Genomic DNA, 25,377 nt, shown 5'->3' with positions numbered 1-25,377 from the left:
GGTGATCAATACCATAAGACATAAAAACCTCCTTTTTCTGTTTTCTCCTCAATATGTCAGACTTATGGTAGAGTTCTCTCATGCTCTGACTCAGTATATGCCAAATATTATTAGAGTTCTCTTCCTTTTTCTCTGTTGCATGTGCTAGGAAATACCCGCCAGCTTTAAAACAGTTTAGTTGATTTATCAAACAAGTTTAGGAGAGTATCAGAGTTGAAGGCAAGTCACCAAGCTGCTCTTAGTGGTTTGGAACAATTTTTATGTTAATTATTCCAAATTTCCAATCAATCACTATGAAACCGAGATGCTTGGATCTTATATATGTATAAAACCTGTTGCAGTGTGGGTGTTTTATAGCTTTTTTGTTCTGGTGATTTTTCTTTTTTAAAACAAAGCCTTCTGTAGTTTGAAATGTTTATTATATGGTGACATGTTTGCCACTGATCATGTCAGCAAATTCAATGTCACTATGTCTGTTTTCTAGTTTTACACTTGGAAAGATTTAGTTGGAAATGTTATGCAGCTGTATAAACCTAAATGAATTCTAATATCTGTATTGTTTTCTCTTGTGGGCAGCTGACCAGTATCTTCCAGACACCATGAATCATGTTCTCAGTTGTGTGAAGAAGGAGAAGGAGCGAACAGCAGCCTTCCAGGCCTTGGGTTTGCTTTCTGTGGCAGTGAGGTCTGAGTTTCAAGCTTACCTCCCAAAAGTCCTTGAAATCATAAAAGCAGCTCTTCCCCCAAAGGACTTTGCCCACAAGTAAGTATGTGAAAGTTGGAGGAGAAATGGAAACACTTGCTCTTTATATAACTTTTGTAGTGTGGGATCAAATTCTTGTATTAAAGTCAGAAGTGTTTCTGTAAGACTGATGACACAGAAGGAGAATGAGGAAAGATGTTTGAAAAATTGCAGCTCCTTGTAATTTTGTGGTCCTTTTCCAGGAGACAGAAGTCTGTGCAGGTTGATGCCACAGTTTTCACCTGCATTAGCATGCTGGCACGAGCCATGGGACCCAGTATCCAGCAGGACATCAAAGAGCTTTTGGAACCTATGCTGGCTGTAGGCCTGAGGTAAGCATAAATCTGTTCTGCTGTTAGCTGCAGAATGGCATTGTCAGCCGTACAGAGTGAGATCTTCAAAGTTTTCAGATTGATAAGGATGATTAATTGCTTTTAAGTTAACATAAGTGAAGATCACTTTCAGAAGATCACTATAGCTTTTTAAAAAGACTGGTTATGTTTTAACTGTTAATGTGCCTGTTATTTAATAGAATTCATATCTCAGTAAAGAAATCTTGTTATAGAACAGCTAGTCCAAAAGTAGTCTCCTTTATTTTCCACTATTTAAACACATTTGGCAGCCACCTGTGAAATTCTTGAGAGCATCTGACAGCCAGCAGACTTGTGGCACATCATACTGGCAGAGAAGGAGTGCTGAAGTGCTGAATATTTTTTCCTGGCTTCTTTCACCTTTGTAGCTGACAGTTCTTATTGGAGGAATTAAGCTGTTAGTATGGAAAGGTGTGGAGAAAGTTTTCAGGTAGTATAAGGCTGTTTAAATTATATTGTCATGTGGAAGTGAATTTTTGTTTAAAAAACATGAGTGTAAGGAGTCATTTAGATTTGTAACAGTATTACAGCAGCACTGGCTCACGTAGTGATGTGTGCAGCAGTCCTGGGACTTTGCTCACCCAGTTTATACAGGAAAGTCACCTCATTCCTCAACTCACACAAGGACCCTGTGCTCTGCTTGCAGGTGTTGCTCTCCTGTATGAATGCCCACAATTATATTGTGATTGGCAAAGGCATAAATAAATAAAAAGGTGAAATATGCACGTCATTGTTTCTTTTCTAATGACTTTTGCTTGCTTCTTGCCCCCAGCCCTGCTCTAACAGCCGTGCTGTATGACTTGAGCCGTCAGATCCCGCAGCTGAAGAAGGATATCCAGGATGGGCTGCTGAAAATGCTCTCTCTCGTTCTGATGCACAAGCCTCTGCGACATCCAGGCATGCCAAAGGGCCTTGCCCACCAGCTGGCCTCCCCCAGTCTCACCAACATCCCAGAGGCCAGTGATGTGGGGAGCATCACCCTTGCCCTGCGTACACTCGGCAGCTTTGAGTTTGAAGGTGAGATGAAGTAAGGCAGCAGGGGGCAAGGGCATATGGGATAGAAACAGCTGGGGCATTGGGGTAGAGTACAAGTAGCAGAAAAAACAGAAAGCATGTTCTTTAAACTCCTGTTCTCTGGCAAAACTGGTAACTGAGGTGTAAGCCTGTGTTTAACCACTCACGTTCCTCTCTTCAGGCCACTCCCTGACTCAGTTCGTCCGGCACTGCGCGGATCACTTCCTGAACAGCGAGCACAAGGAGATCCGCATGGAAGCAGCCCGCACCTGCTCCCGCCTGCTCACGCCCTCCATCCACCTCATCAGTGGCCATGCCCACGTGGTCAGCCAGACAGCAGTGCAGGTCGTGGCTGATGTCCTCAGCAAACTGCTTGTGGTTGGAATAACTGACCCAGGTTAGTGTGGGATTCAGAGAAAAGGGTTCTCCTACCACATGTTAATTTTATCATGTGAGCAGGTGATGATGATACCAATAGAAATAGAATTTGTGATAGAATTTGAACATATTTGCCACTAAACTTAATCTGTCACTCTTGGTAAATCAAAAAAAAAGGTCTCCCAATTTCTTTTTCCACATCTTGATTTTTGAGGTATTAATAGAACACTAGTGAAAAGATGTGCCCTTGGTAATCCTTTGAACTAAGCAGACTACTGAGACTCCTTTTGCTGCTGTTCTGGGTCACAGCCTTAAAATTTGTAGTTTGGGATGGAATTGGTCCTTCTTGTTGAAACTTTGCACTTGATTTTTTTATTCTTTCAGTTGACCTTATCTCAGATTGCCACACAGCATCAGAAGTGACACTTGCAGTACTAACTTGGTTATTGAGGCATGTTGAGCAGCACAAAGATTTCTGGGCTGACCCGTCGTGTTTTTTGTGTGTGAAACTCTGATATAGTGTCTTGCCCTGGGGAAGCTCTTGTGAAGAATTTTTGAGGCTGTTTTGTGAACAAAGGCAGAAAAAATGACAGGAATGTAGTGCATTTAAAGAGAACTAAATGTGTTCTTGCAGACCCTGATATACGTTTCTGCGTGTTGGCTTCTCTGGATGAGCGGTTTGATGCTCACCTTGCCCAGGCTGAAAACTTGCAAGCTCTTTTTGTGGCCCTGAATGATCAAGTGTTTGAAATCCGAGAGCTGGCCATCTGCACTGTGGGGCGCCTGAGCAGCATGAACCCTGCCTTTGTCATGCCTTTCCTTCGCAAGATGCTAATCCAGGTAAGGAGGAGGGATTCCTGCAGGGAAAACTAATTGATACTGTGACTAAGGTGGTGTTAAAGAACTGGGCTATCTAGCTGTCAATGCATGGAGAACAGGGAATCTATCTCTTTTGGAAAAGTGTTATTGCCCAGCTTAGTGGGTTTCAGCAGATCTTTCTCATGATCAGTGGTTGGACTGAAGCTCTGTGGGTGTATTAAAAAGGAAAGGAAGGATAGCAGTTGTTATTCCACTCCAAGTCATCATGCCAGAGTGCTTTCCATCTCTACTGAGGAAAAATGTTGTGTGGTGCTTCTAGGTGAATGCGTGGTAACTCTTTGTAAACACAGATTTTGGAGCCATTGCTTTTATGCTAATTAATTTTAGCTTAATTAGGATAAATTATAACAGTGAAATGTAGAACAGCTTTTACAAGTACTGAGTTGTGACAGAAGGAAATACAAAGAATTTTTACCTACCTTTATTTCTATGGGTTGCTTGCTTCCATTGTGTCCTGTGCAGATTCTAACAGAGCTGGAGCACAGTGGTGTGGGCAGAATCAAAGAGCAGAGTGCCAGGATGTTGGGTCACCTGGTTTCCAATGCTCCACGCCTCATCCGTCCCTATATGGAGCCTATCCTGAAGGTAGGGTCTCTGTTTCCTGGTGACTTTGGAATGAAGTGACACAGCAAGTGACCCTCAGGAGCTACAGTTCTTTGCTTCATCATAACAGGAAAGAAAACAAATTGTGTAGATGTTACTCACAGGAATGCACATGGGTGACAGTTTAGCCCAATTTAAGTCCAGGTTTGCATAATGTTTATGACACCCAAGTTTCTTTTGCTGTTGAAATTCTTACTATGATTGTGGGGTCAGGTGTAACAAAAGGAAAGATAATTTTGAGTACTCTTTAAACACATCCTAATTTGTCCCACTGTCATCCACCAGGCACTGATTGTGAAACTGAAAGATCCTGATCCAGATCCCAATCCAGGCGTGATTAACAATGTCCTGGCTACAATAGGGGAGCTTGCACAGGTAGGGATATACTGCAGATACCTCTTTGCCATGCTTGTTAAGGTTTTGGGAATGCTAGATAAAGGATGAATTTTTGTCTTTCAATAGGTCAGTGGGCTGGAGATGAGGAAATGGGTGGATGAGCTCTTCATTATAATTATGGACATGCTACAGGACTCCTCTCTGCTGGCTAAAAGACAAGTAAGTGTTTACAACTGTGCTAAACTTGACAGCTGCTGTGACTGTAGCTGTAACAAAATATCCACCCATCCCATCATACCTGCTAAAATGAAACTTTAAATCATTCAAGTCTCTAGTGGAGTTACAGTCACAGTACACAGGTGAGGGTTTATGGTGTCTGTTGTGTCATAGTTCAGAGCTATTAGAGAAAAAACAAGAAGGAAAAGAAAGCTGAGGATTGGACTCACTGAATTGAATGTTTATTTGAATTGTACCACTGAGTGAGGACAATTGTGACAGCCTGAGATATTGTTGATTATTACTTCCTTTACTATTGCTTATAGAAAAATGTTCTTTGTAGAGGCTTTCCAACCATGGACTGTGATTTGCAGTGTGATCCTTAAATGCTCAAAGAAACTTTACAGAAGTTGAATGACTGATGTATCAGAAGGCATGATAAATTCCCTGGGAAAAACTAATCTTCTTTGGGCTTCTTCTTTGTAGGTGGCTCTTTGGACACTGGGGCAGCTTGTGGCTAGCACTGGATATGTGGTAGAACCATACAGGAAGTACCCAACTTTGCTGGAGGTGCTTCTGAACTTTCTGAAGACTGAGCAAAATCAGGGCACCCGCAGAGAGGTATGAACATGAAACTATCACACAACCACTTAGCAAAGCTGTTGGGGAAGAGAGAGGTGCCAAATAAATGTGCCTGCGTGCATTTGAGGCAGGGAGGGAGAGAACATTGTTGTGACTGAGCAAAATGCAATAAGCAGAAGTAAGAGAGTGCATGTGTTAAGTCAATGAAGTGGCTTCCAGAAGCTGGATGGAAAGGACTGTTTTTTCCAGGCAGTCACTTCCATTCCAGATCTTCCCTCTTAAATCATCAGGATCTTTTCAAGTATGGGGGTTTGAGTGTTGTCTTTGGCCTTAGTGATGAAGTTCTGATGAATATTTTTGTGTCTTTTCAGGCTATTCGTGTGTTAGGGCTGCTGGGTGCTTTGGACCCTTACAAACACAAAGTGAACATTGGCATGATCGATCAGTCACGGGATGCTTCAGCTGTTAGCCTCTCGGAGTCCAAATCCAGCCAGGATTCTTGTAAGCATCTCAGTTTCTTTCAGATAGATAGCTTTATGATTTGCAGACACATCTTGACTGCTTTGTTGCCAGTTTGTCTCTTCTTAAAGAATTGTTAGTGTACATGTTTTCGACTTACACTGAGGTGTTCCTGAATCCATATTCAAGATCTTTTAATACCTAGCTCATGACACTGCCTTCTTTCTCCTAGCTGACTACAGCACCAGTGAGATGTTGGTGAACATGGGCAACCTCCCTCTGGATGAGTTCTATCCAGCTGTCTCTATGGTGGCTCTGATGAGAATTTTCCGTGACCAATCCTTGTCCCAACACCACACTATGGTAGTTCAGGCCATCACCTTTATTTTCAAATCCCTTGGACTGAAGTGTGTGCAGTTCCTGCCCCAGGTCATGCCAACGTTCCTCAATGTAATACGGGTGTGTGACGGTGCCATCCGCGAGGTGAGTGTGCCAGGGACCACTCCTTCCCGGTCCACTCTGTGAAATTAAGAATCCATTTCCTTCAAGAGACTGTGACTGGCTTTGGGCATTGCTGTGCTATGTGTTGATGCCAAGCACACTGCAGAAGTGAGGTTGAGCTTTGCTTTTTCCCTTCTGTGAGCAATTACTGGAATGCCCAGTGCAAACAATTTTTCTGCTTTTTATTGAAATGGCTGCTTCTGAGCATAATCCTTGGAAGGCCAGTATTTGATTCTGTGTTTTCACCAAGCTGTTCTTGTTCAGGAAAAAATCTGTGCAGCTTCCAGATCTTTCAGTGATCTCTGTGTTAATACTCTGTGGCAAACAGTATTATTAAATAATAGGGGTAGATTCTTCAAATTTCTGGTGCAATCATTTGCTTTGGCTCATCTCTGAGAAGGAAAAATCAATTTGATACAGTCTGCTAACATTTAGAGCAACATGGGTGGTGATTCCACAGCAGTGCTTTCTCTTCCTTCCCACTTAATTTACAGTTATAGAAGGAAATGAGAATTGTGTGAAGATGGTGATGGGCTTAAGGTTCATCTAACCAGAGATGCTGCTGTTTGCCAAGGCTCTTCTTCAGGCAGCCAAACCCTCTGGGGTGTGAAGGGCAGTTTGTACTCCTTATTGCTGCTGTGTTTTATAGGTGCTCCCTTAGCAGAATCCCAGCTCTGCTATAGAACTGCTGTTTTCTCCCAGCCTGAACTACTACTGAGATTGTAAGGAAAACATCTCATGTCTGGGTTGTCTGAGGTTCTAGACCTGACTGATCTAACTTGCTTGAAAGCTATGCACTTGTGCACACTCTGTTTAAAAATTTTCAGGTAAAAGAAGATGGTGAAAGTGTACTGGGGAGAAGAGCTGAGGTGGGTATGCGTGACATAAAGCCTAAAAGAGGAAGGTCCTTGTCCTGTATGTAAGCATCCTCTCACTACGCCAAAAAACAGGCACAGTACAGGAGCTCAGAGTTCATCTTTGGTAAATGTATGTGTACTGTTCTCACTAAAGAACTGAGATTATTTCTTATTTAGTTCTCATGAAAGTGTTATCTCTTTTTATGAGCTCCATGTTGTATTTTGTGACTGTAGTCTTCAAAACCTGCATGAAGAAATGAAATTTAGTAGACAATAACTTACATTTTCCTATTTTTGGTAGAGAAAATAGACTCTCTACAGCAAAGCAATTTAGCTCACGTGATTTTATACCAATTTAAAGAATAAATTCATTGTCACAATTGGATGTTTAAGATTGTATTGTGGTGGAAGGAATTACAAAACTCTCATAGTGTATCCAAATAAAATTGGCTAAGTCAAAATTCTTCTTGGTGGTGAAGAATGAATGGTGTAATCAACCATCTTCTTAAAAAGTGCAGTGTTTCTGGCAAGGACCTAACTGCATTCCCCAGTAACTTTTCACCAATATATCTGGTGGGAGATGGGAAAAAGTACAGAAGGAGTATCTTAAAATGTGTGTCAGTTTGGTTTTCAGGCAGGGGGAAAAGACAAGGGGCTAAATTTTTGGAAGCATCCTTCAAATTGAATTACAATACACTGTACTTGAGGTGTCTGTGCTTCAAGTCTGTTCTGACACTATAGATTTGCTGGGACTTTATAAAGCCCTGTTTGTGTGCTTGAGTGTCTTGAGGCTTTGAGCTCACAATGTTTTGGTTTATTTTATGCAAGGAGGGGGAAACCCACCCAATAAACCCAAAATCACTTTTCTTCCCCACTGCCCTCTTAAAAACCAACCACAATAAAAATTAACCAAAACCCCAAAACCCATAAAAGCCCACAAAACCCAAACTGCTGAGCTGAAGCTGCCAAGAATTTAGCCCCAGATTTTGAGCAAATGGGAGCTATGCATGCTATTTGTTTGATAAATGAGCTTGCAATTGCCTGTGAAACTCTTTACCCAGTGGCTTTGATATTTGGATAAGCTACACTGAATATTACACATTTATTCCTTCCAGTTCCTGTTCCAGCAGCTGGGAATGTTGGTGTCCTTTGTGAGAAGTCATATTCGGCCCTATATGGATGAAATTGTCACCCTGATGAGAGTGAGTGCAATCTTTATGCCAGTACTTCACTGTCACAGAATGGTGGACAGTCTTTTTCAAATAACTTATCAAAAGTATCAACAAATTCAGAAGTTCCTATGAAGAGCAGAGCTGCATATATTTCAAGTAATAATTGTATTTTGAAATACCATTTATTTGAAATTACAATATACATTATTGGTAGTAACTGAGGTAAGTGTAGCTTCAGGTTCTGATAGTGACGGAGTTCTTTTCAGTAGCTGGATTTTGTGCACTTACTACTTTCAGAAACATAGTTTTAGCAAGAGATACCTGGAGTTCATAAATAAGTGTCATTTTACATAATTTTCACTAAATGTTTGCAAGCTTGTAGAAGGATTAGGAAAAAATCTGTTTTCCAGAGGTTGTTTTCAACAACTATAAATGTACTGGAAGTGCAGAGTGTTTTAAAACCAGAAAGTATGGTCCTTTCTTGCAATCTTGAATTTATCTACAGACTGTCTCCTACAGTTTACTTTTCCTATAATTGGTACAGCTCAGCTGAAGAACTTCTGAATTTTTTTCCCCCTTTTTTTTTTTTTCTTTCTTCTGTAGGACTTCTGGGTTATGAACAACTCCATACAGAGCACAATCATCCTACTTATTGAGCAGATTGTGGTAGCTCTAGGAGGTGAATTCAAGCTCTACCTGCCTCAGCTCATTCCTCACATGTTACGGGTCTTCATGCATGACAACAGTCAGGGCCGCATTGTTTCTGTGAAGGTGAGTGGGGCTGCAGCACTGCTGGGCTTTGGGCACTGCCAGGCAGTGTTCCCAGCTCAGCAGGGCTCCTTGCTTGTGTCTTGCACAATCAAATGGACAGGTGCAGTTTGGCACTGGCTTGGTGTGAAATGATACAGGCAGTTGTTTAAAGTGGTTGAAGAAATTTTTCACTGGATACTGACTTATTTAGAATGGATCTCATTCATGACTTTGAGTCACACTGGGTCCTTTTGGTTGAAGGATTTGATTCTCCCCCTCTAGTCTACTCTTGTGAGACCCCACTTGGAGCATTATTTACAGTTCTGGTGTCAATGTAAGAAGGACATGAAACCATTGGAGCAGGTCCAGAGGAAGCCACAAAGTTGATAAGAGAACTAGAGCACATTCCCTATGAAGGTTGGGGCTCTTCAGCCTGGAGAGGAAAAGGTTGTATGGAGACCCACTGTATGAAAGGAGCTATAGGGCAGCCAGAGAGAGACACTTTGTCAGGAACTGCAGTGGCAGGAAAAGGAGTAACAGGTACAAACTGAAAGGGGAAATTTAGGTTAGATATTAAGAAGACATTCCTTACTGCATGGGTGGTGAGACACTGGAACAGGTTGTGTGTGGAAGCTGGGGATGGCCCAACGGTGGCAGGGTTCAGAGTCAGGTTGGATATGGCCTTGAGCAACCTCATCTAGTAGAAGGTGTCCCTGCCCATGGCGGGGAGGTTGTGACTAGATGATCTTTAGGATCTGTTCAACCCCCTTGACATTCTAGTCTTCCATGATTTTTCTCTGCAGCTCCTCAATGCGATCCAGCTCTTTGGAGCTAACCTGGATGACTACCTTCATTTGTTACTACCTCCCATTGTAAAGCTATTTGATGCCCCAGATGTCCCTGTGGTGGCTCGCAAGTAAGTCCTGGTGGCTTTGCAGTCTCTCTCTTTGTAGTTTTACCTTTGATATCCAAATTCTGCAGTGGCTGAACGTTTACAATTAAATACCATTTAGTCTCTTCCTCAGCTTTTCTATGTTAAATCATTGTGAAAGGTTATTATTGTTTGGACAGTGTTACTAATTTTTTGTTTGTTGGTGGGTTTTGATTGTTGTTGGTTGGTTTGGGTTTCTTTGTTGTTATTGTCTGGGTTTTTTAAATTTTCTGATTCTCACCTGCTAGTATTTTAGTCACTTGCAAACTGTCCTGCAAGTACTAGCTGCTTTAACAGAGTTCTTTCTGGTGGCCTGCTTTTCCTATTGTTACTAATCCTAGGAGGACTGAGCACTTCAATAATTTTTCTTATTTCTTCTTTCTTAACACTCTGAGAGATAAATTCTTCCCTCTTTTTGCTGTGACTTAAGAGCTGCTCTGGAAACAGTGGACCGCTTGACAGAGTCCCTGGATTTCACGGATTACGCGTCACGGATTATCCATCCCATCGTACGAACCCTGGATCAGAGCCCTGAGCTACGAACAACTGCAATGGACACCCTCTCCTCTCTGGTGTTCCAGCTGGGAAAGAAGGTGATATTATTCTTTGGCTTGAAAGCTCACAGAAGGTGTGATTGTCCCAGAGATCAAGGCTTTAAACTTGAAATTTTGTAATGTGCTCACGGATTTCCAAGAGAACTGATTTTTCTTCTCTTAGTTGTTTTTGGAATTGGGAGTCACTGAAATCAAATTGTTTGTTGATAAGAAACCAATTCTGACAATGTGATGGAATTTTACTGCTCTTGGTGCCACTGAGTAACAAGTTTATGATGCATTCCCTTTTACAGTACCAAATTTTTATCCCAATGGTGAACAAAGTCCTGGTGCGACACAGAATTAACCATCAACGCTATGATGTTCTCATCTGCAGAATTGTAAAGGTAAGCTGACAAGTGTACAGTCACTTGGGGATATTGTCATGTTGAAACAGATGTTTCATTTGGATTTACTCATAAAATGAGGAGTGGCTGTTGCTCTGTTTCTGTGTTAAATGCAGCTTTTTAATGCAACTTTGAGGTTGCAATGGGAAAATTTTTGTCTATTGAGATTAAGTATTGCCTACAGAAAAATCATGGCAAGTTCTAGGGAAGATCTTAGACTTGTAGCCAGTGTCATTACCATTCTTTTGCTTGGTAGTTCTTAAATGTGGATTTATCCTATTTTTCCCCATGGTTTCAGGACTTGAGGAGACCTTGTTATCTCAGTATTTTCTGTGGAATGTCTTAGATGTTAAAAATTTAGTAACTGATTTACAGTTTGTGTGGAATAAGCAACTGGCAAGTCAAATAGGCAATAGTGCTTGTTTCAATGTGCATTATTTTGGCTTTTTATACTAGGAGCTAAGAGTTCTTGACAGCTACCTTGAGTAGCAGAGGAATATCATTTAGAGTTCTCTGGCTTATAAGGTGTAATCTTTATAATGAAACATGGTTATTTCCTTCACAGATTTTGCTGTAAGATTTTGCTGCAAGTGCTCTTTTTTTTTTTGGCTTGTCAAGAATTGCTTCTGTATGTGTGGGTGTGATCTTCACTGTAAACCAATTATTGTAGGGTTACACTCTTGCTGATGAAGAGGAGGATCCCCTGATTTATCAGCATCGAATGTTGAGAAGCAACCAGGGAGAAGCTTCAGCCACTGGTCCTGTGGAAACAGGTCCCATGAAGAAATTGCATGTGAGCACCATCAACCTGCAGAAGGTAAGACTGGAGCCTTCATAGCATGAATTTGCTACTGAAGGGAGCTAATGTGTCACACTGAAGGAGTTTTGTCTGATGCATCTGAATTGCATTTGTTTATATTGCTTTTATGTTGCTTTTCTATTGTGTACAAACTGAGGTCAAAGTAGTGTCTGAGACTCTATAAAATTAGAAGGTGCTGAGCAACTTTTAAGATAGGAGTGAATGGCTGTGAAGTAACCTTTACAATTGCTTGTTAAGTGTGAACAAGACTTTCTAGATCACAATGAATAATGTCTCACCAAAAGAGACATCTTTTTCAGAGCCTCTGGCATTTTTTTGTTTTTGCTTTTGCTCCTCTTACATCCTAGTTTTATATTTTCTTGAAGGCAGAACTTAATAGCAAAGCACTGGTTAGTTTGAACAGTACATGCATGCAGCATACAGTTCAGTAATGGGATGGATTGATTTGAAAATGCTGGACTTAAAAATATAATTCTAAATGCATTAAGTATTTTTAAGCTGATGTTTCAACAGTGTCTTCAGCTCAACATGTATTTTTGTAAGGAAAGGATTGTTCATGTTAAATACTTGCCATGTCATGGCAGGAATACATTTAGGGAAGATTTCTTAGGCATGAGACTTAAGTACTGCAGATTATCTGGTAAAGGTAATGGATTTCAGGAAATCGAAAAGGAATTCTCAGCATGTGGTTTGGAGCTGTAAAGAAGTCATGCTGCCTGCTGATGGATCTCTTGTGCTCTTGGAGAGTGCTTTGTTTGGTAAGTGAATTGTCTTCCTTTGCACTGCAGGCCTGGGGAGCAGCAAGAAGAGTTTCCAAGGATGACTGGTTGGAATGGTTAAGGAGGCTGAGTTTGGAGCTGCTGAAAGATTCTTCCTCACCATCCCTGCGCTCATGTTGGGCCCTGGCTCAGGCCTATAATCCCATGGCTCGGTACAGTATTGCTGGATTTTTATAACTTGAAATGGCAGATGGCAACCAGATATTATAAGGGAAAAATAAGGTTATTTAGAAGGTCTTAGGTTTCATAAATAGAGACAGTTCCTGCTTTGGCATAAATCAAAGAGCCAACAGCTTGATTTCATTTCCACCCTTCCTAGTTGGCTGCTCCATGATGTGCACAAAATCTTTCATTGAAATTCTGTACGTTAGTCCAGAAATAAGGCAATGCACATAAGTGAAGCTGGAAAAACAGCAGAGTATGAAATATTTGTATTGAGTATTTACTATGGTGAATAAAAATGCATCTGAGTGGAATAAACTGCAGTGGTTTTTTACAACCAGCATGTTTGGAGAAACTTTGATAGCATATGATAGCACAACATTTCTATTATTGTAGTATACCAGCCTGTTCTATATTTTTTAAATGAAGGTTTCACAGAAGTTAGCATTATCAAAACTAATCACTGTTTATTGCAGGCAGGCATGTAAGTGTATTTTTTAGCTCTCTTTCTCTGGTTAAGAAGGTGAGCCCACTATCAAACAGACTTTTTCTCATTAATCCCCACCTCACATTGTCTTTTGTGTTCCTCTCCAGAGACCTCTTCAATGCTGCTTTTGTTTCCTGCTGGTCTGAGCTGAACGAGGACCAGCAGGATGAGCTGATCCGAAGCATTGAGTTGGCCTTGACCTCTCAGGATATTGCAGAAGTCACTCAGACCCTGCTGAACTTGGCAGAATTCATGGAGCACAGTGACAAGGTAGAGATGCTGTTGGGCAGCTCCTTCTAGTGCTGTTGTGCTGGCTATTTTCTGTGGAGTTCATGAATACTCATCCTGTTTTTGATGTGTGTGCTCCTTCCCAGGGCCCACTGCCTTTGAGAGATGACAATGGCATTGTCCTTCTGGGGGAAAGAGCTGCCAAATGTCGAGCATACGCTAAGGCCCTTCACTACAAAGAGCTGGAATTTCAAAAGGGTCCCACCCCAGCTATTCTAGAGTCTCTCATCAGGTAGGACCACAACTGGTGAGATTTCTGCTCTTCAAGTAGCTACAATTTAAGATACCTTTAGGATTAATCTAGGCAGTTCTTAGGACTTTACTCTGTCATAAGATGTTGTTAAACTACTTGCAAATGTGCAATTTTAGCTGCTGAGTTCTGTCCTTGTACTGTGTGGTTAAAACTATGATAGAAGCCCAGGGAAGTTTTGCAGGGAATTTTTGCAGGAAGGAGTGCAGGAAAAAGTTTTGATTCCCCTCTCTCACCCTTCCAGTTCACTATGGAATGTCATGAAACGGCTGTAGGTTAAATGAGACAGATTTCTATACCTGCATATAAATAAGTCAGAAAAGTTGAAGTTCTTAATTAAGATTTCTCATCACATTCTGCTGATTTAGCTTAGATAGGTGTCATTGCTCTTATTTCAAATAGAAGATATTATAAATTATGTGTTGTTTCTGAGCTTGGTCAGTGACACAGATGTTAGCCTGAAATAACTTGCACAGGATTTGATGCTAAGCTACATGTTTTAAAATGTGAAACTCTATTCCATATCACAGAAATGTTAGCTCAGCTATTTGATATTAACAAATTGATTTTGGTTGAGCAAAAACTTAATTTTGTCTTTATGTAGTGAATTTTTCAACCCTCCTACTTCCTTGGAATTGTGTTTTCAATTTTTTTTCTCCTCTATTATTTTTTCACCATTCTGCCTCATGTTACTGAGAAAAATACAGAATTCAGTGTATTTTTTTCCTGGTCTCAGTTGCTTTTGCAGTTGGGTTTTTTTTTTGTGTATCAAAAAGCAAGTTAAGAGCAAAGAATTGACATAAAGCACACTTAAAAATGAAACAATTTATTAGAAATGAAAAAGTTTTAGAAACCTTTAAAAATCCATTATATACCACAGTTAAAATAGTTCCAACTATAGTTCCACACAGTTGAAAATTGCATTATGAATATTTGAACATGTGTAAATTCCCAAGACACCTTTATCTTCCATTTCACACAGGACTGAACAACCTCATCTAGATTCAAACTCTCTTCAAGGTGAATAAAATTAGATATATTAATTATAATGATCATTTTCCAACATATTCAAACAATGGTAGGGCTATAGGAGGAGTCTCATTCTTTTTTAACTGTTATCTTTAACACTGTGTTATGTGAGGGAGAAGTTTATTTCTGACAGAATATCTCTAGGTATCTTCCAGCTGGGGTAGTTTTCAAAACAGATTTTGATACTCCTCAGTCTGCTGTGTTGGCAAATATTCCCTTAGGTGAAGTAACTTTTGGCACTTAGGGATTCTCTGGTGTGTACTGGTGTACTACACATGAACACAGTGGTTTTAAGTGTTGGAGTTGAGTTATTTGGCTGCATCTGGACTTTTTTTTGCTGACCTGCTGCTCACTCTCAGCCTTACTGACATACAGCGTGTTTGTATTCTAACCTGAATACAGTTTGAGAACAGCCTAGAAAGTTGTTTTTCTAGTTTATCAGCATTTAGTGATCTGTGTGGATAGAAATAAACATTGGAGGGCCCATGGGACAAATCCTCCTGCAGTGTTACTATTTGTTAGGGCATCCTTCAGTGGGGATTGTTTGAGGCAGCAGCAGGAGGTGGCAGTAAAAGGTCAGGGGAGAATCTGGACAATGCTAATTAATGCAACATTTTTGAGCTTTGTTCTTCTGTGGGAAAGTAAGCCACTTACTGTACACTAAAGAAAGGTGCATTGGGGACACTCTGATTGATTCCTCTGGCTTAAATGAGTCTATAACTTTTGTGGTTTGTGTGCTTCTTGAAAGAAGTTGCTTAGCAGTGCTTGCTCCAGACACTGAAGGAAAGGAAGCCAAGAGGCTTTTGCTTTTCAGTCCCTGCCTATCTGGTTAATAGTACTAAGGCAACCCAGTAATCACACTGCTAGTGAAAACACACCCATAGGTTTTCTGAAGGTGCTATAAGTGCATTCAGTTCTAAGCTATTCTAACACAATATTTTTCCCTTTGCAAAGAGCCTGAAGAGGAGGAAACAAGCCTGAGTCCTGATAGTGCTGGTGGCTGTGGCTGGTGTCGCAGTGTTTGTGTACATCACCAGTACATAGCTGTTGCATCTATTGGATGAAATGAAACCTTTTTTGGCTGTTTATTGCCCACCTTTTGCGTGGTGAAGTCATGTAGCTGTACAATCAAACGTTGATTTCTTCTATGGTTTGAAATCCTCTGGCCGGATCTTCATCTCCACTCTCTTGAGGGAGTAGGTGGATCCGTGCCAGCCGTACCAGGTGATGCCATCCATGTTCTTGGTGTGCTCTCCTTTGCGGTAGTAGACCCCATTCAGGTTGGAATCTGTGCAGCAGTTGTACCAATAGCCACCTTGTCAGGAAACATAATAGATTCCTGACATTAATTATATATATATCATTAATTTATATTAATGATTACTGCTTGTTCCAGATGACAGTGAGCACAATGCAGCATTTAATGCCTGGAGCCTGTAGCTCTGATAGTTGAGGTTGCAGATAAATTGAAAACTTAACATAGATATTTAGGAACTTAAAGGCATTACAGCTCTATAATCAAATTAGTCTAGTAGATTTTAATTTAGTTGCTCATTCCTCTTAGAATATTTCCTTGATGTGTTTCTGACTCGGTGAATTAGCGTAGCAAATTAATCTGGATAATTCGCTAGAGCATCTTAGGTCTTTAAAGAGTTCTTGAACTCTCTGAGTATTTATTGAGACTGAGATCAACAGTTTTATTTGCACCTTGTGTGTGACATAATGTGGAAAAAAAAGAGCAAGACGTAATGAAGATAATTATCTTTGACAGAACTCAAAGATACTAAATTAAGAGAGTAACCTCTGAAATTAGAGGCTTGTAATAGGGTTGTAATAAAGATGACAAGTCAAGCTGAATGTGGAGGTGAATACAGGAGAAGAATTACAGTTGCCTAATACTAGGATTTGAAAACTTACCAAAATAAAAGAAAAAATAAGAACCTGATAGATATTAAGGAATAACTTCCTGTCTCACTGTATTTTATCAGCATGTGAGATAGTCTGGCAGATACTATAATGGACTGGGTAACTGTGTGTAGGAGAGAGCACAGAGATATTTTGATGTCTGTAATGCACAGTCTGGCTCTGTAAATCAGCTTTAACTAAACATAAGTTTATTTTCCAGAACTGTTCACCTCTCCCTTGATTTGCCATTGAGATATTACTGGTTGCATGGACAGAGGGAGCGTTGGGCTCTCCACAGCTGACCCAAGCAGCTCTCTGGGGCAGGAGGGGCTGTGTGTGTGTTTTACCTTTACGGAACTGGGCGCAGTCATCCACGCACTTGTCGTTGTCCTTGTCCTTTGTGCTGAAGGCCGTGTTGTTGTGGTAGCGCAGGGAATCCCGCGCCGTGTTGCCGCTGTAGTTGCCCAGGAACAGGCGGTAGCTGTTGATCTCATTGCTCAGGGTGAACTGCTGGTACTGGGCATAGCGCGTGTCACCCTCCCAGTCCTGCACAAAACAGGGAGGAGGAATCAGTCCTGTTAGAGCATTTACCAAAAAGACTCCAGCATCCATGATTGTATACCTATATTTTTACTGTCTCAGACTGCAGAAACTGCTCTGTTAAGGCAAAGGAACTTTCCAGAGCAAAGCATGAAACTTCCAAGTTTTATCTGCACTGGTGTTGTACAATCTGTAGGAAGCCTGATGTGCAGCTCTTGCATTCAATATCCTTGTATCAGCATGCTGCCTCAAGTAATTTTTTTCTTCTCTGAAACATTGACTTTTAGGTATTAAGCCTTTCAGTTTATACATATCCCATCCCTCAATGCAATTATATCAACTATAAACCAGTCTAAGTCAAATCCAAGCCTCTAACAGACTGGAGAAATTGAGGGTAACACAATGCAAACTCTTGTACCCAGGCTGGAAGGAAGTGCTGCAAAATGAAAAGGCTCAGAGGCTTGGAAACTTAATGGGACATCTGTTTTTGAATTTGTAAATCTGAGATGATCAGCAGTTTGATCTCTGTCTGCAGTGGCTTCTGCAAAGATCCCCAGACATTCTGAAGACACAGTGAGTGTGCAGACAGAAGGTTGTGCCACTGGCTTTGCACAGGGGAGAACATACTTCTGTCTTGTGTTTGAATCTATTCCTAGGTTGATCCTACTTCCTTCTCCTGTAATTAAAGCATGAAAATTCTTTGGGCCTCCAAAAAAGATAGGAGCTGGTATCTGGTACTGGGGAATGAAAAAGCCTTTTGCTGCTGGAATTAAGAGCTTATTAATTACCTCCAACTCTACCCGCAGAACAGTGGGGCGTCTTGAAAGTCGGTAGATATTTTCATTTCCCAGCCAAAAATCTCCCCTAATATTGCCAAATCCATCCCTGTATTGTTTCCAGTCCCTGTTGAACGATGTCAAACCAACTTTACGTCTTTGGATGATAGTCCAGCCACCCCCATCTGTCTCCATGTCACAGAACACCTGGAATAGGAAAAAAATGCAGTAGTTACTTGTCAGTAAACTTGGGAAGGTTCAGTTCTCTTAACACAGCACATTGTTCCAGATTTCACAACCTGAAGAAACTTCTATGGCAAAAAATTATTAGATAAACCCTTTTTCTGTTTTTTCTCTTAAATGTACATACAGTCTTTCCATCCTTTTAAGTTTGCTTACATAAAGATGGTGATGGCAAGCACAGGGTACCAAAACTTAGAGTGTGCTTTTTGCACCTCTGTAGAGAGGTATTTCTTGATTATATTTTAAAAGACATGTAATATACCTTGTGTACTGAATAGCCTTACCTCCAGATCTGGAATTCCCAAAAATTCATCAGGAGGTAACCTGTAGACACCAGAAATTCGGTAGTTCCTCTGGTAAAGTGATGAGCAGTCATAAACAGCATCTACTTGAATCAGAACCAGAAAGTGAGAATCTGAGCAGCAAGAACTCCTCTTCTGTAAAGGTGCTTTCTGCAAAGTTTAGTTTGTAGTAGAAGGAGTAAGGAAGAAGGCTTTCCACAGGTTTAATATTTTCCTGAAATGAGTAGTGTATGCATTGGCAAAAGGCATTGTAACACTGGGATTTTGTGATTTTTTTATTAATTTATTTATTTTAATATTTTTAACCTCTGCTATGCAAAAAGACATCTCTGCTTTCTCATCACATTGCCACCGTGTGTCTGTGCTGGAAAGTCTATTTGCTGACCCCCAACTAAGTAATAAAGATACATCCAGTGAAATGGCCAAGCCTGCTGCGAGGTGTCTGTCTTGAGTGTGTGAAGAGGTTGGCCAAGTTTGTGGATGAGGGATGTTTGTTCAGCCCTGTCTGCACTGGCATCTGTGACAGAGAAAGTGCCTTTTAACTGCAGCCTGTCAGTCTGGGAAAGCCTCTTTTCCTCCTGGTGCAGGAGCTGACTTGAAGATGGTAAAATGCATAGCTATTTTGAGGAGGATAAATGAGCTGAAGCAAGGCTTTATAATGTCTGACAGTTTTCAGAAATGTCTCTTACCTAGTGAGGTGAGACACATCTGTCTTAAATACCTTCTGGGCCAGTTTCTGCTGCAGGTAACTGTTTTTTCTTCAGCTTCAAGAGACTTGTTATAGTGTAACTTTTTTTAAGGCCTACTGTAAATAGTGATGTGTCAAAACTAACCAGATGGGACTATTTTAGAGGAAAAATTAAATAAATAGATTTAGAAGTTCTTCCTTAATGTTAAAAAAAATCCAGATGAAGTCTTTTGGCAAACCCAGTTGAGACTGAGACAGTTCAAGCTCATTGCAATGAATTTCATTTGAAGAGAAAAGTCAGCAGAGAGGATGCTTTCTTCTAGAAGTGCCTTTACAGGTAACTGACCTAAAAATGCACCTGCATTCCACATTGAGTACAGGCCTGTGCAATCACTGTGTGCAGTGACATTTTCCCTCAGGGAAGAGAATTTTGAAGAATTTAACTGTGGTCTGGCTAGGTATAAATCACAGTTTGTATTCTATATCACAGTTTGTATTTAATGTACAGCCTTTAACTTTTAAGAATTATCATTCAAAAATAAAGGATCACTCTTTTTTTTACTCTGGTTCACAAATAGTCATAAAGATAAAATTACAAGTCTTTAGTAATTCCTGGAGAGCATTTCTAATTGTTTTAACAATTTCTAATCCCGTCAGCACTGTGAGCTCAGAGGTTATTACTGTCAGAGCCATTCCCTTACCAAGCCAGCTCCTGTTCTTTTAGGATTGCTAGTGTAGTGCTCAGAAAATGAAATATTAGACTCAATTCCTCACTGTAGAAATGCAATACCTGTTCAATTTCTGCACCCCTTAAGAACAGACATAGATATAAAAATACAGATGAAGAAATTCAAACTAGTTTTCTCATGGTCACTGCCTGAGCAGCAGTTTTCAGTGTGCATGCTTGCTAACCACGTTAGCAGGACATGCTAGCAGAAGGAACTAGTCATTAATTGTGCATGGGGAGGTGTATCTGGGAGCTTGGTGACCCCCTCCTTACCAGCTGACGTTTGTGTGACCATCTGAGCTGCCTGCAGCTGCATGATGTCTATCTGGTTGTTCATCTCGGAGTACTTGCTCTCGGCGTCGACGAGGCGCGACTCCATCTGCTTGGTGCTCCCTTCCAGCTCCATCACCTGCATCACCACGTTCACCCAGTCCCCTTCCTGCTTCTTGCTCAGCTCCTGCAGCATCCTGCTCAGGTTGGCTACCTGCAGCCTGAGCTCCTTGATCTCCTCGCAGCAGCCTGGCACCCTCAGCTGCGCGCTCCCGCTGACCGTTCTCCTCTTGGGAGGTTTCTGCAGCAGTGCTGGGTAGATCACCACAGCCACAGTGACAGTGCAGAGCCATGCCAGCTGAACCGTGGCTCTTGCTGGCATTTTTGCTTACAGCAACAGAAGCCTTCCAGCTGACTGCAGTAGTCTGAGTGCAGCTGGGATAGGTATAAAATTTCCTGCAGCAGCCTGGTACCTTCCTTGCTTCCAATGAAGTGAGTCTCTGAAGGTGGAGCCTGAGGAAGTGGCTTTTTTTCAGACACCTCCTGTCAGAGTCTAGGCACTTTGGAAGTCTGTCTCAAAGCATCTTATATACTATTTTTCTGTTTACCTCCACCCCCCTGAAACTATGAAGAGCTTCCTGGCCCCTCCCAGTTCATCTGTTCATATCAGGTATTTACAGGGTGAAATTGGAGCAGGTTTCAGCCAGGAAAGGTTGGGGGGAGAGCAGGAGAGACTTCCCTCAGTTCTGTCTTGAAGGGGTGTAGGAGAGGGCTAGGAAATGAGAAGAATTTCCAGCAATTATTGCCTGTTGGATTGGAGCCCTCTTGGTGACTAGTTCTGGCACTTAAATAACATGAGAGCATTAGAGATCCAGAATGTGAAAAGGCTGTTCAAAATGGGTGAGTTTATAGAAGTTCAAGGAAGGTAACTCCCTAGAAGGTAGCCCTGGCTGCTACAAGTTCTACTACAACCCCAGAAGTTGTTTGGGGTAACTCTATGATTGCATTATTTCTTAATTTAGACAGTGTTTTAGCAAATGAATTAGTTAAGCATCTGATCCTCTTCTCTCTGGATACTGGGTTCTCTGCACTATTAATGTTGTAAAATCCACTGCTGTTCTTTTAGAAATGGGATATCTGAGGGTGGGATGAAATGAAATCTGCAGAATGTGTAAGTAAAAACTCACTCCTCTGTTTATTCATAGTGGGCAAGTGAAAGGACATTAAGTAATGGTGAGAGTCTGTGTAAAATTGACACAGGGTGGTTGTTTTCACAGGCAATGGAATCTAACACCAGTGTTAGGGAGGCCAGTTTGTTACTAGGATTTTGAGAGGCAAGTCTATGGTTAATTAAAATATCCATAGTTACATAAACAGTAGATTTTAGAGTAAACCTTAAATTTTTAGACATTCAGAGTATTAGTCCAGTCTCAGCTGGCTGAGACGCCAACTTCCCCTCCTCTTTTATATCTTTTAACAGTTCAGAATATTAGTATAGCAGTTTGATGTCCAAATAAAATCATTTCAGCAAAGGTGCAGCCTTTTCCAGAAGGTCTGCAGGCTTACTTCTAGATCCTTCTGGATAAGTTTTTGCTCCTCAGGCCAGCTGCTCTGTAATTGTCTAACATGTGGGTTCTTGCATCTTCCTGCAAAATTTCTGATTATGACAATGGGCAGAAATTAGATGAAATAAAGGATTAAATGCCTCATGTACCTGCTTCTTGCATAAACACTGTGAAAGCTTCTTGATGTCCAAGGAAACAAAAGAAAGCTAATCTTGCACTTCTCACAAAAGCCATTAGGACAAACCCAACTGACACACTCCATCCCATCTTGGCTTCTTTTGCTGATCCAACGTGGCTGCAGGATTTCTGCTTGATTAGGAACCATTAGAAGAGCCTTGCTGACCTGACATTTGCTTTTAAAGAAATAGAAAGCACAATTGCTTGTTGATGCAGTTTCTCTCCCTCCTCAGCTCTGATACACTTGTTGCTTGATGCTTTGTTACTGCCTCTGATTTTCACTGGGGCTGGCTAATAGTTTTTCTCCAAAACAGACCCACAAGAGTGTGAAGGTGTTGGGAGATGAAGTCATCAAAGCACTGCAGGAATATTAATACAGGTGTCATTAAAATCTGGATTTTTATAGAGAAGGAAGAGGGAGTCTTTACAAGGAGGTCAGAATTAGAGCTCTCCAAACAAGCAGCTGTCTTGTGGGTGACTGACTGCCTGTGTGCTGTGCTCAAGAGAAAACAACTGAGTCTGTCGTGTCAGCTAGTGAGGGCACTGTGTGGGATTGGTGAGCTGAGATATTGCCAGAGATATGCAAGTACAATTTGTTTAAAGCACAGAGGGTACCTCCATAACAGACCATAGGCTTCAGTCCATTTTTGTCATGGGCATTCCAGAAACCTTCCATAGCAAAATTGCTTTTTATACTTCAGACCAGAAAGTGCCACTGCACACAGATGAAAGCCTGACCTTTTTGTTCTGCCTCTAATCCTGTCTGAGCCCTCTTCCAGCTGGAGCTTCTGTGATTCCCAGGGGCAAATTCTTCACTGGCTTCCTGAGATGAGAAACATGTTTTTGTCAAACTTGGAACAGAAAATAGGACAGGCCAGACTCTGCTTCTCTGCCCCAAAAGGCCACCCTGCTACCACCCCCATTGTGTTACACAGGACTTCAATCCATTCTGCTGCTCTCACTCACCATAACTCTCCTGTCTTGGACAGGTGTGGAAGAGGGGAGCCACTTGTAGGTCCATGCATTCCCTCTTTATACAAATTTTTAAAGGATCCAAGATTCAATTGAACACATATGTTACAAAACACCATAAAAAGGCCTCCAAATCCCTTCTCTAAACTGGAATATTTAGTTGGAAATAAGACAGCCAGGGTTTTATTTTGGATTCAGCTACTAATTTGTATATCCAAATGCAAACCATCTTTCTGCAGGGTACTTTGATTTACCTGTTGTAAAAGAGAATACTTTGTTCTGTGTAAGAGGGTGACAACAGACATATTGTGCAGGAATGGAAAAGCACAAATCTTCCCATCTGTCATTATTTTAGAGAAAACATTAGGAGATATTTGGGCAGAGACATCCCTTGGCAGAGATACCAGCCTTAGTGGAATTTGACTTCTTTATGAATATTTGAAAGCTGGGTCTTTCCCAGTTTCATGGAGAACTGAATATGGTCACTGAGGTGGCAATAGCTACAGATGGTAGTCATTGCCAGGTTAGGTCAGTAGCTGGAGCTGACAAAAGCTGTTCTGCTGTTCTGTACTGTTCTACTTACGATTTGAGTTCAGGATCCTGGGACATTTTGTGAAGAGGTAAAGTTTGAGACGTACCTGGGGAGAAATTAGTTCCATGATTACTGAGTGGGTCCTGTTCTTTCCTTTCCCCAATACTGATGGAGAAATTGAGCATCGTTTGGTCTGAAATCCATCAGCTTAGTTTTCCTCCATTATATTTTGTATGTGGAAATACTGTGGTACATGATAGCTAAAAAGACAAGATTATAAAGTCAAGAACCATGAGACAAATCCTTTTTGACTTTATTCATGCTGCAGTTCTGAAGTGGTTGGGAGAACTGAGGCTAATCATCGTTTCAATCTTCATGTGCCATATATTTATAATGTTGATTGATGTTACTAAATTCAAATATATCATTATTACTTGATTAGAACCAGTTATCTCCTGTCCCTGGAGGGCCAGATTAAATTAGAGGTGAGTTTAAATGATTGCCTTCTCTGGGAAGCTGTTCTGGCAGGTGTATGCAAAGCTGAGACAAGAAGAAAAGCTCAGTGCCCTGTGGCTGTTTATTTGGTAGCCATTCGTTGCAAACCCCTTAATATGCATCTGGCAAATGCTGAGAATCTGGAATTCCTGGTGCCTGCTGAGGTGGCAAAGGCTCTCATCAGCTCTCAGCTGGCCCACACTGTGGTGGAGCTCTGAAATACTGCTTTTCCTCCCAGGAAATGTGAAACTGTTCACCTCTGGCTTTGGAGATGCTCATAAATGCTCCAACATTTACTCTACTACAGCTTCATGGCCAGGATTGTGCTGTAAATCTCTGACATTATGTGGGACAGGTGGAACAGGAGAGAGGGCTTGATAAGAAACAAAACACTGCTACTTCCTGCTTTCTTTTGTGATTTCTTTTTTATTTAAGGCATCCCCTCTTTGCTTAACCAATACACAAAGACTGGCTCTGTATTTCACCTTTTTTTGCTAAATATCCTACTTAGCAATTTCTTTTCTTCCCTGCTTTCTGACTAATAAAAAATAGGTGATACAGAACCTTTTGCAGCCTAAGCAGCAGGGTTAGCTAAGAAATTTACTGTAACATTTTTCACTGATTTTTTTTTTTTCTTTCAAAACTGAGGAATGTTTTTATTTTATTTACAAGCATTTAGATCAAGATTGGGAACTTGGCCAGTTTGGATGCCTGTGAGCAATGTGGTGGCTCCTTGCTGGAAGCCAAAGGGGCTGCTCTGGCCTGGAAGCACTCAATCATCACAACTCTTGATTGAAAACAGTTCTTTCCTGGTATCAGTTTCTCAAACATATTTGTTCCCAGAATGGTAATACTTTTTAGTGGCATGATGGACATTTCTGAGATTTCTTGAGTCAAGGACTGGGGGATGCCTCAAGACAAATAAATCATAGAACTGGGGAAAATGGCCATCAAAGCCAATTCCTTTTGCCAGAGGATTATCTGTTCCCCCAAGTCTCCACAAAGTAGCAATGCCTTCCAATCCTAGAAGCAGCTCTCAGCACTTCTGCAGGAGGAAAAACAAGCTTGGCTGAGGCTGGTAAAGTCTGTCATATAGAGGATCTTTCTAAGCAAACTTGAGGAGACTGAAAAAAGTACAAAGTTATCTTCTTGTCTAGATTCTGCATACAAGCTGCTTTATTGCAAAAATAAAGTTTCTTTATTGTGTTTGGGATGCATTCTGGCAATAGGAAATGTTTGTGCTCCCTCATGGATAACTTTGGGACCGCTTGAAAAGGCTCTGTTAAAATAAAGAGTTTCTTCTTCTGATTTTTATGAGAAGATGAGGAAGTCTGGTTGCTTGTGAGTTCTTGTAAATTTAATATATTTTGAGTGACAGAGAATATTGTCAATGTCAAAGATAATGGAAGACTGGAAAGCTCTCAGGACTGTATAAAAGAGAACATTTCTAGTAAATATTGCACATTTATGCCTTGGGTTTGTAGGGGAGAAAAGCCAATCATTTTCATTCTCTTCCCGCTGAACACAGTAAAGTTGGTGTAGTGGTTTTGGTTTGCCAATTTAAGATTTCTCCAATTTTAAGATTTCCCAACCAATGCTGATGAGTGTGGCAGGTTTGGTGCTGGTTAATCACCAGTGC

At 41.0% G+C, this 25,377-nt stretch overlaps 2 protein-coding genes across 5 annotated transcripts in view; one reads left to right on the top strand and one right to left on the bottom strand.

The window, feature by feature from the left end:
* Nucleotides 1-25,377, top strand: part of MTOR (mechanistic target of rapamycin kinase) — a 63,230-nt gene that overhangs the window by 6,048 nt on the left and 31,805 nt on the right. For 2 of the 3 annotated variants that reach the window (XM_064397253.1, XM_064397254.1), the window contains exons 9-29: nucleotides 577-763; nucleotides 946-1,074; nucleotides 1,886-2,130; nucleotides 2,309-2,524; nucleotides 3,140-3,345; nucleotides 3,847-3,969; nucleotides 4,273-4,362; nucleotides 4,450-4,542; nucleotides 5,026-5,160; nucleotides 5,493-5,622; nucleotides 5,813-6,063; nucleotides 6,909-6,950; nucleotides 8,054-8,140; nucleotides 8,714-8,881; nucleotides 9,664-9,776; nucleotides 10,222-10,384; nucleotides 10,639-10,731; nucleotides 11,402-11,548; nucleotides 12,340-12,482; nucleotides 13,087-13,249; nucleotides 13,354-13,499. In XM_064397253.1, coding sequence (XP_064253323.1) covers nucleotides 577-763; nucleotides 946-1,074; nucleotides 1,886-2,130; nucleotides 2,309-2,524; nucleotides 3,140-3,345; nucleotides 3,847-3,969; nucleotides 4,273-4,362; nucleotides 4,450-4,542; nucleotides 5,026-5,160; nucleotides 5,493-5,622; nucleotides 5,813-6,063; nucleotides 6,909-6,950; nucleotides 8,054-8,140; nucleotides 8,714-8,881; nucleotides 9,664-9,776; nucleotides 10,222-10,384; nucleotides 10,639-10,731; nucleotides 11,402-11,548; nucleotides 12,340-12,482; nucleotides 13,087-13,249; nucleotides 13,354-13,499 — 3,070 coding nt within the window. The remainder of the gene's footprint in view (nucleotides 1-576; nucleotides 764-945; nucleotides 1,075-1,885; nucleotides 2,131-2,308; nucleotides 2,525-3,139; nucleotides 3,346-3,846; nucleotides 3,970-4,272; nucleotides 4,363-4,449; nucleotides 4,543-5,025; nucleotides 5,161-5,492; nucleotides 5,623-5,812; nucleotides 6,064-6,908; nucleotides 6,951-8,053; nucleotides 8,141-8,713; nucleotides 8,882-9,663; nucleotides 9,777-10,221; nucleotides 10,385-10,638; nucleotides 10,732-11,401; nucleotides 11,549-12,339; nucleotides 12,483-13,086; nucleotides 13,250-13,353; nucleotides 13,500-25,377) is intronic. The other variant, XM_064397255.1, reaches the window with a different exon arrangement.
* On the bottom strand, nucleotides 14,398-20,642 carry ANGPTL7 (angiopoietin like 7). Of its 2 annotated transcripts, none has more exons than XM_064397256.1 (5): nucleotides 20,001-20,642; nucleotides 18,295-18,398; nucleotides 17,780-17,974; nucleotides 16,799-16,997; nucleotides 14,398-15,861 (listed from the first exon to the last, which is right to left on the bottom strand). In XM_064397256.1, exons 1-5 carry the CDS (start codon nucleotides 20,377-20,379, stop codon nucleotides 15,692-15,694), a joined length of 1,047 nt encoding a protein of 348 aa, XP_064253326.1. In that variant the 5' UTR covers nucleotides 20,380-20,642; the 3' UTR covers nucleotides 14,398-15,691. The 2 variants fall into 2 exon arrangements, with proteins under 2 accessions (XP_064253326.1, XP_064253327.1); XM_064397257.1 differs by having other exon boundaries at nucleotides 18,295-18,395; nucleotides 20,001-20,641.

Source organism: Passer domesticus, chromosome 22 (genome assembly GCF_036417665.1).
Source record: "Passer domesticus isolate bPasDom1 chromosome 22, bPasDom1.hap1, whole genome shotgun sequence".
In the NCBI taxonomy this organism is placed as follows: Eukaryota; Metazoa; Chordata; class Aves; order Passeriformes; family Passeridae; genus Passer; species Passer domesticus.
Note: the sequence above shows the minus strand (reverse complement) of the source record. Positions and strands in the feature narration are given on the sequence as shown.

Excerpts from the sequence above, each read along its gene's own strand:
- ANGPTL7 (XM_064397256.1), bottom strand. The coding sequence starts at position 20,379 with ATGCCAGCAAGAGCCACGGTTCAGCTGGCATGGCTCTGCACTGTCACT. Across the intron at positions 18,399-20,000 it reads GGTCACACAAACGTCAGCTG|TAGATGCTGTTTATGACTGC; the intron begins GTAAGGAGGGGG and ends TTCTGATTCAAG. Across the intron at positions 17,975-18,294 it reads TGGGAATTCCAGATCTGGAG|GTGTTCTGTGACATGGAGAC; the intron begins GTAAGGCTATTC and ends TTCCTATTCCAG.